Source organism: Filicampus tigris, chromosome 14 (genome assembly GCF_054856515.1).
Source record: "Filicampus tigris isolate MCC_2025a chromosome 14, RoL_Ftig_1.0, whole genome shotgun sequence".
Lineage (NCBI taxonomy): Eukaryota > Metazoa > Chordata > Actinopteri > Syngnathiformes > Syngnathidae > Filicampus > Filicampus tigris.
Window position 1 is genome coordinate 21948391 of NC_141230.1, and position 14304 is coordinate 21962694.

The 14304-nt window shown below is 41.6% G+C and overlaps 2 protein-coding genes across 5 annotated transcripts in view; one reads left to right on the forward strand and one right to left on the reverse strand.

The window, feature by feature from the left end:
* LOC147136844 (glutaminase kidney isoform, mitochondrial-like) overlaps positions 1–14304 on the reverse strand; it is a 28706-nt gene that overhangs the window by 4915 nt on the left and 9487 nt on the right. The window contains exons 6-15 of one of the 2 annotated variants that reach the window (XM_086052225.1): positions 13774–13937; positions 13220–13278; positions 8521–8553; positions 8397–8455; positions 7743–7809; positions 7087–7137; positions 6456–6632; positions 5203–5334; positions 4138–4230; positions 1053–3827 (exon numbers count right to left, since the gene is read on the reverse strand). In XM_086052225.1, coding sequence (XP_085908351.1) covers positions 3681–3827; positions 4138–4230; positions 5203–5334; positions 6456–6632; positions 7087–7137; positions 7743–7809; positions 8397–8455; positions 8521–8553; positions 13220–13278; positions 13774–13937 — 982 coding nt within the window. In that variant the 3' untranslated portion in view covers positions 1053–3680. Of the gene's footprint in view, positions 1–1052; positions 3828–4137; positions 4231–5202; positions 5335–6455; positions 6633–7086; positions 7138–7742; positions 7810–8396; positions 8456–8520; positions 8554–13219; positions 13279–13773; positions 13938–14304 lie in introns of those variants that run through there. The other variant, XM_086052224.1, reaches the window with a different exon arrangement.
* fkbp7 (FKBP prolyl isomerase 7) overlaps positions 1–14304 on the forward strand; it is a 27697-nt gene continuing 13393 nt past the window's right edge. Inside the window, exon 1 of one of the 3 annotated variants that reach the window (XR_015089630.1) lies at positions 1–217. Coding sequence is in view for 1 of the 3 variants with exons in the window: in XM_086052233.1 (XP_085908359.1) it covers positions 32–217 (186 nt within the window). In the remaining 2 variants the exon portion in view is untranslated. The remainder of the gene's footprint in view (positions 218–14304) is intronic. The other 2 variants (XR_015089629.1, XM_086052233.1) reach the window with 2 other exon arrangements.

Genomic DNA, 14304 nt, shown 5'->3' on the forward strand with positions numbered 1-14304 from the left:
CTCCTTGGTGAGGTCAAGGGTTAAAAGCAAGATGGCCGCCTTAAGTCAGGTGTGTGTGTGTGGACAAAGAACTAGGCACGCAAGCAGGCCTCGGTCATATAAGGTTTTTCAAGTTCAGCATGATCTGAAAGCATCATTTGGACATTCGGAAGCATTATTGGACATTTGGAAGCAACCACAACTTGACTCCCGACCTCCTCGCCTGAACAAACAAATCGTGAGTTAATGCGTTGAAGCCCTGCTGAGACTTGTACATGCCTTTGAAAATGACTGAAAACGGACTCAAACAGTAACCATCAATTGGAAGTGGCAATAAACAGCTTTTTGAAAAAGTGTTTACTATCTGGCAACAGCTGCTTGTTGCAAACATTTGCTGCAGTGTTATTGTGATTTTCAAACGACACATTAGCAGGCGTGGTTGTCTGTTGCTATTGCTTTTGTCCTTAGCTTCTCCAACATGGCAGTTGACTTAGTTTAGATGCTATTGTTGCTTCTTTTTTGTTTGTGTACATTGGATCTTAAACCAAGCACCAACGCGTTGTGGTCGATATTGTTGTCTTGATTTTTTTTTTTTCTTTGGGGGGGGGGGGTTCTGCTCTCAGTCGCCCTGAAACCACGTTAGCAGGCGGCGTTGTTGCTGTGCTTGCGATATGAGTTTATTCTCTTCTGTCTGCTCCAACTACATGCTAGCAGGTGTTGCTTTTCTTCTTGGCCTTCTTCTGTCTTTTCCCTCTCAACCCCCCCAGCCCCAGGTCCTCTAAAAACAATAACAAAAAACGCACGTTAGCAGGCATTGTTGTCCTTTGCTATTGCTGTTTGTTCTTTCTCTTCTCTCCGTCTGTTCCCTCTGCACATTATGTGCTGTCCATTAACTGCAATTATGGGGTCCGTCAATTAAACATGGGTGTGAAGTCTAAAAATGTCCGCATGAAGACCTAAAACTGCTTTATTGGATTTTAACAACACCATATATATATATATATATATATATATATATATATATATATATATATAGACCGTCACAGTCAATGAAAGAGATGAATAACATGATGGAACGATACAATTGTGGCTTTTATGGAGACGTTATGTCGTTACACTCAGGTTGAGAGACAAAAGGAAATCAGAGACAAAAAAAAAACAATACAATGATGAACTTGGAAATGCAGGGTTCATTCATTCAAAATTCCTTACTGTTTTTTTGGTTATTTATATTTTTACATTTTTTAAAAACACATTGCAAAACCTTACATCTCCAATGTCCCAAACAATTGATTATGTCCCAAGACACAAATGGAAAAACACAATAACATGTACATTACAACTTGATTTAACATAATTATCATACAAATCAAACAAAACAAAAAAAAAAAACGGTGCCATGCAAACAGTGAGTATGACGAGTCGGGAAGCCAAACACAAACATTTGAAAGCCTCTGGCTGTTGACTTTGATTTGCATTTGAATCACAATGCTGACTAGCTGCAGTGACGACAATTGCAGATTGAAGGAAAATGTTCAGAAGCAGAATGACTGCCGATTCATTTAGCAAGTGATTTCAAAACAGTGGTTCTCAAACGGGGCTCTGTGAGGCCTCACTGGGACTTGGGGGAGGCGCAAATTCTCATCATTCTTATCCTTTTTGCATGAAGGCATCGTTTTCCGAATAAGAGTATTGCAAGTATACATTTGTATTTTTTTTAAAATTCCTTAGGGACTTTCTTCTGTGTGAAAGTTTGATTTTGCTTGGGAAAAAAACAAATTGATTCTTGTAAGATGACAACTTTTTGCTGTCTAATTGGCATCGGGATGATGAATGGCTCCTTGGAAAAATGTCTCCACTGGATGGCAAGTTTGAGAACTTCTGAATTGAAGAACACATGCATCCCCCCCCCCCCCCCCTAAAATTTCAAACCAATCACTTTTGAGGCGGCGGTTCTATTTCATGCAAATGAGCCACTACTCCCCACGTAACAATCTGGCAAAATTCACGAGGGCTCTGACACATTTTCAGAAATAGGTAGCGCATAAATACAATCGATGAAAAAAATTCAGTCTTCCCTAATATGTCCCCAGCAAAAAGTCCCATCAAAATCTTGTCCTGAGAGGATTTCGGAATCGTTTGTCCTGCACAAAAACGTCCACAACGCCAACAACGGTCGTGAACCCGCCCCACGACCGGATAGTCAAAACGTCAGCGAGCGCCACAGCGGTGACGTTTGCGCCATAGCCGTTCCCTTATAAGTATTGCCAGTCCCGCTAGCGAGAGATTGAGGACCCGCCGTGATAGCTGACACTATACACACCTGAGGAATAACACCAACTTGAAGCACTACTGGAGAACATGAGGTGTCATGAGACTAAAAATGAGTTCCCCACCCCCCACAAAAGGTCACATTATGTATCCCCACCAACAGACAATTTAAAAGAGTTCCAAGGTGTCTTGATAATACAGTTCATATTCTGTCCGAGTATGAGGTGCCTGAACTTGTCCGACTTGCATCCTAATCGACGTGACAAGATGAGAATGGCCCCTAATCTTTATCTTCAACTCAAAAGCTCTGCGGATCTCAAATCCAATGACGCAACGCTGCCATCTGCTGCTATCTGTTCATCATTACAGTTCTAGTGAAGATTGAATTTCACACACAGTTGACCAATAGCAACGAGTTCAACGCTTTTCTAAAGTAAATTTGTGGGTCAACTACGTCTTTTTAAAAATTGAATGAACCGCGTTACTGGCGCAGAATAGCAAAAATCATGTTTGACTAATGTCCATTATAATTGCATTGAAAAAACAAATTGACATTTAATTTTTTTTAACCCCCAAGATTCTTAAATAATCAGTGATATACTGTGTGGCTTTAAAATAAAAACGAAATATTCGATAACTCGCAATAAGTAACTTTCAGTTTATTTTAATCGAATGAATTCTCACCTGCAATTCTATGATTTCTAAATTGATCAATTGTTTGCTACAATAATGTGAATGTCAAATTTTACTAATGCATTTTATTTACAGTAACTCAATGAACCAAGTGTTTAATGAAGTATATCAATTAAAATGAATACATAACTTCAAATGACCAATTCAAGTGGGGGATGGCTAAAGGCATTAGATTGTGTCCGTAACCAAATATGAAAACGCATACAAATGTGTGCATGTTCAACATGTTTTTACAGGAAAATAAAATAATAATCAATCATTTAATGAGGTAAATGTGTGTGTTTTTTTTTCTTTTTAAAGAATATATTTTTGAACAAAACCTGGTAACAATAGTAACATCACTGGACTCTTGATCATTTAAATACGTTGCCCACCCCTGGTCTTAAAGCTGGTTGGGCCAAAGCTACGCACGCACGCACGCACGCACGCACGCACGCACAAAGACTCTTTAGGTTTCAAATCAGGCCGTAGCCGGAGCATAAATGAGAGTTGCTTTTGAGCGTGTCAAAAGTTGACAGTGTCGTGTACACACTAAGGCAGCTAGCGGGTCGGGAGGAAAAATGAACAGTGAGTAACATATCCCATATGTCCATCACAAATGGAAAAATCCCAAAACAAAACAACAGTTTCGTTGACGCTTCACAAGCAATAAATAGTCCTCCAATTGACATAAATATTTGAGGGTGACAGTCGTGATAGTGTACGTGTCTGCGTATATTGGTACGTGTTGCTCAGTCCTACTCGCTGACATTGTCCATCCTATAGACTACAGTGCTCGTGGAGGTATCCTGGTTCGACTCGGTGGGCGAGACTTTTTTCCAAAGGGGGGCTTTCAGAGCGAGCTCCTGTTGGAGGCTCTCATAGTCCATCGGTCCGCGCAATTGCTGCGGTGGCAATTCACAGGAATAACACGTTAGTCAGAAAGAAAAATCGATGTACCCGGCCGGTGCATCCGCAAAGCATTCGCAGCGCGTCACTTTTGGCAGGAGGAAAATGAATGCTATCCGTTTCTGAATTAAGGCCGCAAAATCAAACGTGAATACTTTGAGATTCATCCCGTGTGTCCCGTAGTAATCGTCTGTGGCGTGTTTTAAAACATTTGTGGGCGGGTAGAGTGGAACCGCTACAGTCTCACACCCACCTCAGCGCGCGCGCACGCACACACGCACACACAGAGCTATTGCGTTTCCTTACCCGCTGTTCTCCTCCCTCCCGGCGAGGATCGTGCTTCTTTGCAAAGTGCCTCAAGTTGTCATAATTGTGGAAATTAAAAAGTTCCACCAGGTCCTGCAAAAATGCAGATGGCACATTCAAGATTTGACTCCTATCATCGTCATTATTTGCTGTGACAACACATAAAATATGAGTGTAGAATCTGTGCCCGGCTCCCAGATGCACACAAGCACGCGTTACTCAATGACTTCCTTACAAATAGGATTAGAGGAGTGCCACACTCACAACTGCTACAAAATTATGTCATGAGGCTTTATTATTATTATTATTATGTAATTGTCACTAATGGTCTGCTGCACCATCGTTGATTACAGCCAAGGCCATACAATTTTAAACTTAAGACATAGTTTGCAAATATTATTCTCATAATATAACAATTCTCATAACATTGCAACTTTAGTGTTGAAAATATACCAAGTTAAATCTAAAAAAACCCCCCACAAAACACATCATTTTTTATAAACCCAAATACTATTACAGTACCTGATCCAGAAATGAGGCGCAACGATCACGGTTATTTCGGCTTATATTCACTTGTTTATGTAAATTGGGTTCATGATTGTATTTTACTGAGGACTCACTAGTCCACTTGGAGCAGTCGGCCAATACCAAGGGCCAGAAACCCTCAATTAGCAAAGAGCCATTTGGCACTTAGGCCATTTAAAAAATTAAAAAATAAATGAAAACTTGGAACCACAAAACCCTTTTGACTTTTAAAGTGAGGAAACCACTGCACATATCGTCTTTTTTTCCCCCCGTTTGTATAAAAAAACCTATAGTGTGTTGCACTTACGGAATTCATTATCTACTACAGAGATGGTCCTATTTGAGTCCTCTCTGGTATTGAGGAAATTAGTTTGGGAAGGCAATGCATTATTATTCCCAGACAGTAATAAAGTCATTTGACAATCAAGTCATATTTGGAAGTAGGAAACGGTAGTTTCTGCCACGTACACACGCTGTTCCAAAAAAAAGTAAACGTGGACGCAAGGCGCATCTAATTATAGTCCCACTTGAGTTCCATACCGTGCAGAACTGAATTCCTCTGACCGAGTTGCCCAGTTTGTCCAAGGGCGGCGACCAGCACATAATGCCCATCACGTTGGGCACCACCAGCAGGATGCCGCCCGCCACGCCCGACTTGGCTGGCAGACCCACCTAGCGCAAGGAAAAACACTAAGTTAACTTCAAGTTTCTGAACAAGAAAATCCGTGTTTGTTTTGGGATCATTTGACCCGACCCAAATCTTTTTTTTTGGTGCGTGTGTGTCACTGTACATGCTGCCACTTGATTGGAAAGGAACGTACAGAATATGAATGATCACTGCGAAATGCTTGGAATGTTTGCAATGATGTGAAAGCCATCCTTCATTTTGGAGGACATACACAAGACAGCGCCAATGTCACATGCATTTCAGAGGGACAACTTCATCATTCCACAGCAGCAGCAGCAGCAGAACACTTTGAATCCATAGTTTTGAATACAGTAAACCCTACTGATTTCTCTGGAACAGCATTCATTTTCCTCAGTCAATTTGACCCGTAGTGTCAAAAAAATCTCATTGAACTCCAGTTAAATATATGTAAAAAAAAAAAAAAAAAAGTCTGAAAGGTTTCATTAGAAACCTTCATAGTGCATTTAACTGACCAACATAAGAAAGTAAGGAGCAACGTCCTTCCACTAGAAAGACAAAACATTTGCGGGCGATGACGGCTGAGCTGAATAGCAAATATCTGTGAGCAAAATGACCCCACCAAAACAGGTTTGTACTTGTCTATACATGTTACAAGATGGCGGCAAAGCACTTTTTTTCCCCTATCGAACAAGGCTACGGCCTAACTAAATGAAGCACCTTCCTCACTTCTGCAGTTCCTGAGCACTAAGATACCACAAAATGCACAGCAATATTTTTGTATTGGACATGGCTTTGGCTTGCGCACAAAAACTTTGCTGTATCAAATTCAAAGTAAGATTCTGCTGACAAAAAGCAGTGCTGATAACAATATTTTAAATTTGATCATTTTATAGCGTATCTGCTAAAACCGGGTAACAAATTTATTTAGTTGCGTTTGTTTCTCAGGAACAGCAATAATATTCCTGGGTCAATTTGACCCCTTATCAAAATGTCTGCAACAGGGAGAGAAAAACAAACATGTCTGTTGTTAACTAATTCGGCTTGCCACTTTTTCCTTTTTTGCTTTTAAATGGGTCAATTTGACCCGCAACACAACATGAGCCAAATCTTCCCACGTGAGTGTCCACGCCTCTTTTGCACTTACATGGAAGGCAAACTGTCCGGAGAAGTCGTACATGCCGCAGGAGTGCATGAGGCTCAGGGTGTTCCTCACGGCCTCGGGGCTGAGAACGCGCTCGCCCGAGATGGGGCAGATGCCGCCGTTAGCCAGCGTGGCGGCCATCACGCTGGCGCTCTCGCAGTTCACCTCGATGGAGCACAGCTGAAGGTTCAAAAAAAAAAAAAAAAAAAACACACAAGCTGTCGGTACATTTTTCTCAAGAGACCATCATTCGCAACTTTAAGACGCGAGATAACATTTTGTATCACAACGATTCTCACAAAATGATCAGTTGTCAGTACCCACGGAATACAAAATCGGCACTCCTTATGGATTACAAATTGCAAACGGTACTCAAAAGCGCCTCAACTGAGCAAAACTGGCATTTGTTGATCATTGCTGATAATCATTTAAAAAAAAAAAAAGTGTTGTAAAATAGAAGACTTTGAGGTTTAATGAAAAATGGCCAGAAAAATATGCCTCAAAAGTTGCCATTCAAACTATTGCCAAATGGTAAAATGTTGATTGAAAAAAATGTAAGCCTGGAACAAATTGCATAAAAAAAAAAAAAAAAAAAGTACTTGTGAACGAGGACAAGTTGTGAGTGGAGCGTCACCTGAAAGTAGAGGTCCAGCACAGACGTCATGTCCGTCCCCTCAGGAAAACACTGCGGGGGGGGAAATGTGGCTTTAGACAAACAAGCTATGCAGAAGGGAAACGCCAGTGGACACGTTGCAACGCTTACAGCCTCTTGTCTTGTTACAGGTCATTTCAAAAACGGGAAAAAAAAAACATTCGAAAAATAGTGATGACATTTTTGTTGTTTTAATTTGACCCTCCTGTTGCATGCGCTCCTCATGGACATCAATAATCTTGCCGGGCCAAATGGAGAAAGAAATCCAAATAACTATATAAATTGATCTCATTATTCCCATTGCAACCAATATTTCTAGTTGATCTACCACTAAACTTTAAAATGGGTCAATTTGACAATGCTTAAATAAACATTATGATACATTATGAGGGAAAACATCATTTCTGTACGTATTTCAGCAGTTCAATTCAATACGTGAAAGGTGGCCTCATGAAAAGTATCTTCATGAATCTGTATAATTCAATTGGAGTTTCACTTTTTAACTGAACTCCTGATATAGCTGAACCTTTCTATCATATTCACATTCATCGAGGTGCTCCTCCATGTTGAATATGAATGTTTCCTAAAACAACATCCCGTGCCATTGCAGTAGCGTAGATTATAAAATGAGGGCAAACCTTTTTTTCTTTCAAGTAGTAGCCGATGGCAAAGTTTCTGTCGCCTGACTCTCGCTCGGACTGGAATCTGTTAGACAAACACAGCGCTCCCTTTATTTTGCTTTGAATTGTGTGTGCGCGCGTGGAAAATGGAAATTGCACTGGCCGACCCTGGTGTGGGTCCCTCATGTGTACAGTGCAGCTTCATGCAAGCATGTGACCATCTTGCAACCCGAGCCCTAGTCTGCGTGGCAACCAACATAAATCATGCACGGGACACATGAGCACCACTCGAGTACCATACTCACGCAACACGGATATGATGTACTAGTCATATGTGTGTGTGTTTTAACTCAAAGACTCTTCTAATAGATTCTTTTTCTTTAAAATACAATTGTTGAACGGTACGCCAAGGAAGTACAAAAAATGACCACTTCAAAACAAAATGGCTGAATTTCTACTAGGGCTGTTCATCCAGTACTCGAGTAATTTTATAACTTTCCAGAGGACGTTACTGAATGGGTTTTCTATCGCACTCCTCCTACTAAGAGTTGCAATTTATTCCAGCTGACTTTGGGCAAAAGAGACGGGGAACACCTTGGCCCGGTCGCCAGCAGCCCATCACAGGAGAAATGTAGACATGAATGCATTTCGTCTTTTTTTCGAGTGACTTACGTGGCGTTGCTGAAACCGACGTACTCGTTTCCCGCCATGTCCTTCAGGAAGTTCATAACCTGACGGCACATAAGCAAATGTGTTAGGCTGTTTTTAAAACTCGTCAGGATGAGCTAATACTTACATAGTCAAATTTTTCCGCGTTGCCTTCACCTTGCTGAGGGAGAAAGAAACACAAGGCAGTTAAGTGTCGTTCTATCCACCAGCTGAAATATTGTTACGGTAAAATGATAACGCTACGGCAGAGTACTAAAGAATGAGCAGATGTGAACAGATGTTTAAAAACAGGCGTCAAATCACATAGTAATGCTGTGAGTTAAAGAGAATGGCTACAGATTGTGTTTAGGTTACCAAGAGGTGTAAATCGTATGCAGTTGCATGGGCATTTAGTAGATGTGTGTTATATGACAGTTATTTAAAAAAAAAAGAAAAAAAAGAAACAAAGAATACTTAGAAATCCAAATTATATTGTGTACAAAAAGCTGTTTAACCCTCCTGTTACGTTTGTTGCTTGGATTTACCCACAACTCTACCAACGTAACTTGCTGTGTGCTTAGTCATGGAAAAAAAACAAAACAAAACATTTTTTTTTTTTTTAAAACAAATGTAATATTAGACCAAAAAAAAAAAGATATAAATTTGACATTTATGCTCTCCTTTTAGCCCCTTGTGTCACCGTGATATAGCATGAATGGGCTGTTTGCCAATTTCAAAAAATATTAAGACTGTAAACGAGCTATCGTGACACATACATATTTTATTTATTTATATATACACGCCTTCATTTTTTTCTCTTTACGTTTTGAAATATTTCTGTTCCATTTTTCAAGGTGGAACGGCTCATTTTGACAGGAGGGTCAAAACCACAGCTCTTTTCTGTGTTCACGTTTCGAAATCATTGCGGATAAATACAAAGAATTTTTGTACTGCAAACTACGGTTGTGCAGATGTTGGGTGTCTTTGTTGAAACTGAATGTCAACTAACACGTGAATGATGTTGGCAAATACACTTTCAAAGCGTCTGACCCAGTTTTTGCAATATTTTAACACACAGGATTTCGGATGCTGCCTATGACGACCACCTAGAGAACATTGGACGAAGTATAAAATGGACATATACATATGAATGCAAACTTTTATTTTTAAGCTCTACACTTAACTGTGCAGAAGAAATAGAAAACAAAAGATACACGGATGAAGAGTCACTACAAAGGATTTCTACAGGCTGATTGGAGAAGATCAGGAAAAGGGGGGAGGGGGCGGGGGATTGAGGGATTGGGGGGAGGGGGCAGGGGGTAGTGCGAGGAGAAAGATATGGAAAAGGAAGAAAAAATTACCAACGTCATTTGACCTGCAGCAGCAGTCATTATTTCCCACAGTTCCTAAGTCTGGAAAATATGCAACATACAAAAACAGCAACAGTATGTAGCCTTCAAGCACCACGCAACACTTTGGGGGGGCGGGGGGTGCGGGGGGCATACGGCCACGGCAAACATCCCATCGTTTTTCCCACTCAAATTAAAGAGGACACATTATGGAAAATCGACTTCCGGTGAAGTGCTTGCCTGTTCTTCAAGTGCGAAAAGAAACGGCCAAATAAATCTTTCATGAGCTGCCTGTGATTGTGATGTAACAGTCGGCGCAAATTCACATCAGTTGCTCCGTCGCCGACTTGCCACTGCAGCTAGGCTCACTCGAATAGCTTCCGATTTCAAGTGACGGCTGAGCTATGCATTCTGAAAGTAAGTCACGGCCAAAAGGTTGGCACTCCCTTTTTTTAGACTCGGGACTCAACAAGTAGCCACGAAAGCAATACTTGGCATCACAGGAGAGAGAGAGAGAGAGAGAGAGAGAGAGAGGAGTGTCTTATTTGGACTGTATGAGACACGGCTGCCCACTCAAAACAGGCTAATGCCCCAAAAACTGCGCCGCGGGACAGAAGTGATGTAACTTCACTTACCGCCAATTGGCAAATTTTTCATTGTCTACAAATAACGCATGTCGTTGTTGGCTACGTGAAGCGAGAGGCCGAACAATGAAACGCTTCAGCTGTGTATCCACCTGTTGCCAATGGACAGGACCGCAGTTTTGCGTACAACGAAACAGGTTCACAGTAAGTAAGTACAATCGCGAGTAAATTGAGACAAGCTTCAATATACGTAGTTTACGTATATATTTGTTGATACTGAACAGTTTTAAATTGTGTTGTTGTTTTTTTTTTTTTTTTAAAGCATAACATGTCTCCTTTAAAGCTTACGGGGCAAAGTGTCCAAAAAGAAATAGAAGAAGATGTGGAGACATGGTTGCCAAAAGACGCATGCAGACACACGCGACTGCCTTGCCAGCAGCCGGTGGCTGAGCTCAATAGCCGGCTAACTGCTAACATTGTGCCCCTTTCACAGCCCGTCAAAGCTGGCCTGGCACTGTGTCGCTGGTCAGTTTGACACGCAGGGGGGAACCCACAGATTTCCCACTTTTCAAGGAACAATAATCCTGGACATATTAGCAGTCGACTATTCACAAATGGACCTATTTGTGTTTTTAGAACCCAACATGTAAGCAGAAAAGCCCAGGCTGATAGGAAAAGTCGTAAACGTTGACGAACTTGACGTGATGTATATCGACTGAGAGACGAATATATTTGTATGTTGGGGAGAAGCCACGTTTGGCCTGGGTTGTGAGCAGGCCCAGTTGTTTGCTGGTGATTTTCTTTGATAATGGTGGAAGATGACTTTAAATCTATATTCAAGCGTTTTGGGGTCAGACTTTGTAGTATATTTATATTTATAGTTTCAACTATTAATATAGACAATTCTAAACATTTTTGGGGCTCGTCATTGAACCGCGTTATTTTTATTTATTTTTTTGCTATTGCCGCAGGGCTCTGTCCCTCTTCCCCGCAAATAGTAGAGGAATACAGTCGTATTAAAAGCGTTACTGAGGTGCAACGCTGGCCGTGTGAAAGGGATTAGCAGAAAGCCAGAACTAGAAGTGTAAACTTGAACACCTGAGATCAAATTAATTGTTGGGGTCCAACAAACGGACATCGCAACAGTAACGTGCCTTTTGATGGATGCTACATGTGAAAGGCGCAAGAGAATGTTGCATTTTGTTAAACGGAGCACAAATTGGACAGTTTTGTACAGCGTGGATAAGATGCCAGAACGTCACTTTTTTTTTTTTTTTTTTCCGACTCAATTTAGGAGCTTGGTCCATTTCTATAACAACCCGTGCCATCCAACCATCCATTTTCTATACTTGAACGACAATAGGTGTGGGGAAAAAAAAAAATCACTGGCCCAATCCCGCCCAAAATATGATCAACCATATCAGCAATGACGGTTCAAATACATTGGATGCAACACAGGTGAAATCTTTGATGGGATGCACGTCAACCCTCCTGTTACGGTGCAGGTCCAATTGACCCGTTTTGAAGTATCAACAAATCCGTGTACTCGACTACACATATTGATTGCAATGGTGAGTAGTGGAGAGCAATGTTTAAAAGGATGCCGCCACTGACACATTTTGATCAAAGTGAGTCAGGAAGATTGCTGTTCCGAAGAAACAAATCTAACAGGAGGGTTACGGAAGCATGTCATTGAGTCAACTAGACGACCATTATGTCAAAGAGTATCATTTGAAATGGTCACCCATTGAAATATTTCAAACGTCCGAAGTTCATCCCTCGACAGTTACGATTAATAATTTTTTTTTTTTTTTTTTGCTTCAATGATTGTTTTATGGTATTGTATTTGAAAATTGTCATTGTTATCGATATTTGTTTTTGCAGCTATTTATTTGAACATTTTTCTACCTCCTGATAGTAAAACATATCGGGCCCGCGTTAAACAAAGCATTGTTTCTTGACCAATAAATACACGAAAATCTGGTTTGGTGTGAAGAAAAAGCCTGCACAATTGTCATCCATCAGCGTAGCTATGCAAGACGATTACGTAACAATGCGACTTCACCTTTCCAATTGAGCAATAGAATGACGCCAAACTGGCCGTAATGCTCACGCGTCTCCTTCACTGGTCTGCGTGTACCCGACTTTGCTTTGATTTGTGACTGAAGCTTCATGGAGAATCGTTAACGATTTTTGGCTGGATTTACACTGCAGGTTCAATTCCACTATCTCGGCCTAGATGTTTGACGAGCTCTCTGTACATTTGAAGTGCGGCATATCCCGTATGTCTGTGTTTACACTGCTGGAACACATGAGTGACCTACTAATAGCACGTAAACAACTCCACATGCGTCAACACCAGGCAGTGATGGAAAAAAAACAACACATCCAAATGTCAAACCTTACAAAACATTTAGTTGGCTCACGTGTTATGCCTCTTCCCTTTTTTGATTCAAACAATTACAAGCACATGACTCCATTAGCCGCTGTTTGCAAATATTTTCTTCATTTAAGGATGGCCACGCCTAGAATGTACCATATTTAGACTGTGTTTCATTGTCCGGGTCAAAGTTTTTAATGTGTTCAATTTGTTGATTGGCCAGACGCAAGTGTGCGTAAATGAGCAATCGGTGTATTTTCGATGAGGGCAAGCTGACACCGACGGGGTACGTGATCCAATCTGCGCGTCCCTGCACTCGAGCTGCCAGACAGATATCCGATACATATCAGATTTTGCTCCCCGTTTGGAAGAGGCCTGATTCCGGCCTCAGGATATCGGATTCCATGTTTTTTTCTCTTTTTATCGTGACGCATCTAAAATTGTGCTTGAATGGGTTAAGTAAGAGCTTTTGATGTACATTATTTGAACATTGACACCAAGTGAAGTGAGGAAAAAGTAGTGTGGTGCTTTTACCTTTATCAGGGAAGTACAAACAATAGCGCCGGCGTTCACCATGGGGTTGTGGGGCTTATCTGCAAACCAACGAGAGCTCGGTTAATATGTGGCAGGTGTGAGCAAATTGTTAACTTGCCCTCGCAGCAAGCGCGTCGGTCAGCTACACGCCGCACGATGCAAAACAAGCTCGTAAAGCTACCAACATCCAAGTTTGTTTTTCAGCCGATCATTTGCCGGCGGCTTGACGCAAGGTGACAGCGCCGTCCAAAACAATGCGGCTAGGCGAGTCCCTCGTCACGCCGCACACTGCCACATGTTGTGACAGGATGGTGAACTCTGTAAGAGTTCCATCATCTTGAATCCCTCAGTTGCATCAGCTCCTTGCGCAACAGGGCTGGCGAAATTCCTGCGCATCATGTTTTGACAAAATCGCGTCGAATTAAGTCATGCGGCTTAGTATCTTAACACACCCAAAGTCCAAGACGAACACGGGAAAAGATCTCCATGTTGTTGGAAAGTAAAAAAGGTTTTTGGAGGGCATTTGAGCCTCATAGATGAATACAGGTACCCACCGTCTTCATCCAGAAAGAGCTTGTTAAAACGCAGGCCGCTGGGCTCCTTCCCGATGAAACTGTGCACATACTCGGTGCCGTGGTCATGCACGGCGACAGCGTACTTGAGAGGCTTGACGCATGACTGCAGACAGAAGGGGACCTTGGTGTCGCCCACTGTGTGTCTACAACAGACAAAGCGGCCAGAGTCAGTCAGCTGAAGGGCTCCGTGATTGGCAACAGTAGACAAAAAGTACAAACGCATCATTTACGCAGTGGTGAATGGGTCCTCCTTTGTCACTGGGGAATCCTCACAGAGATCATCAAATGTTGCCAACATGCTGCATCCACATTACAAGGCATAGTTGCTTTTTTTCCAACTTTCCAGGGAGCACTACTGCGGGAATTTGTCCAAAAAGATGGCTACTTTAAACCCAAATGGACAACTTCCTGTTCAATTTTGTGCATGGTTCCTTGAGACTTAGTTATGCGTCCTGCTTTGATGGACTTGTCCACTCAATTTCATGTTAAGCAGTGCAGCTAGGAGCCATT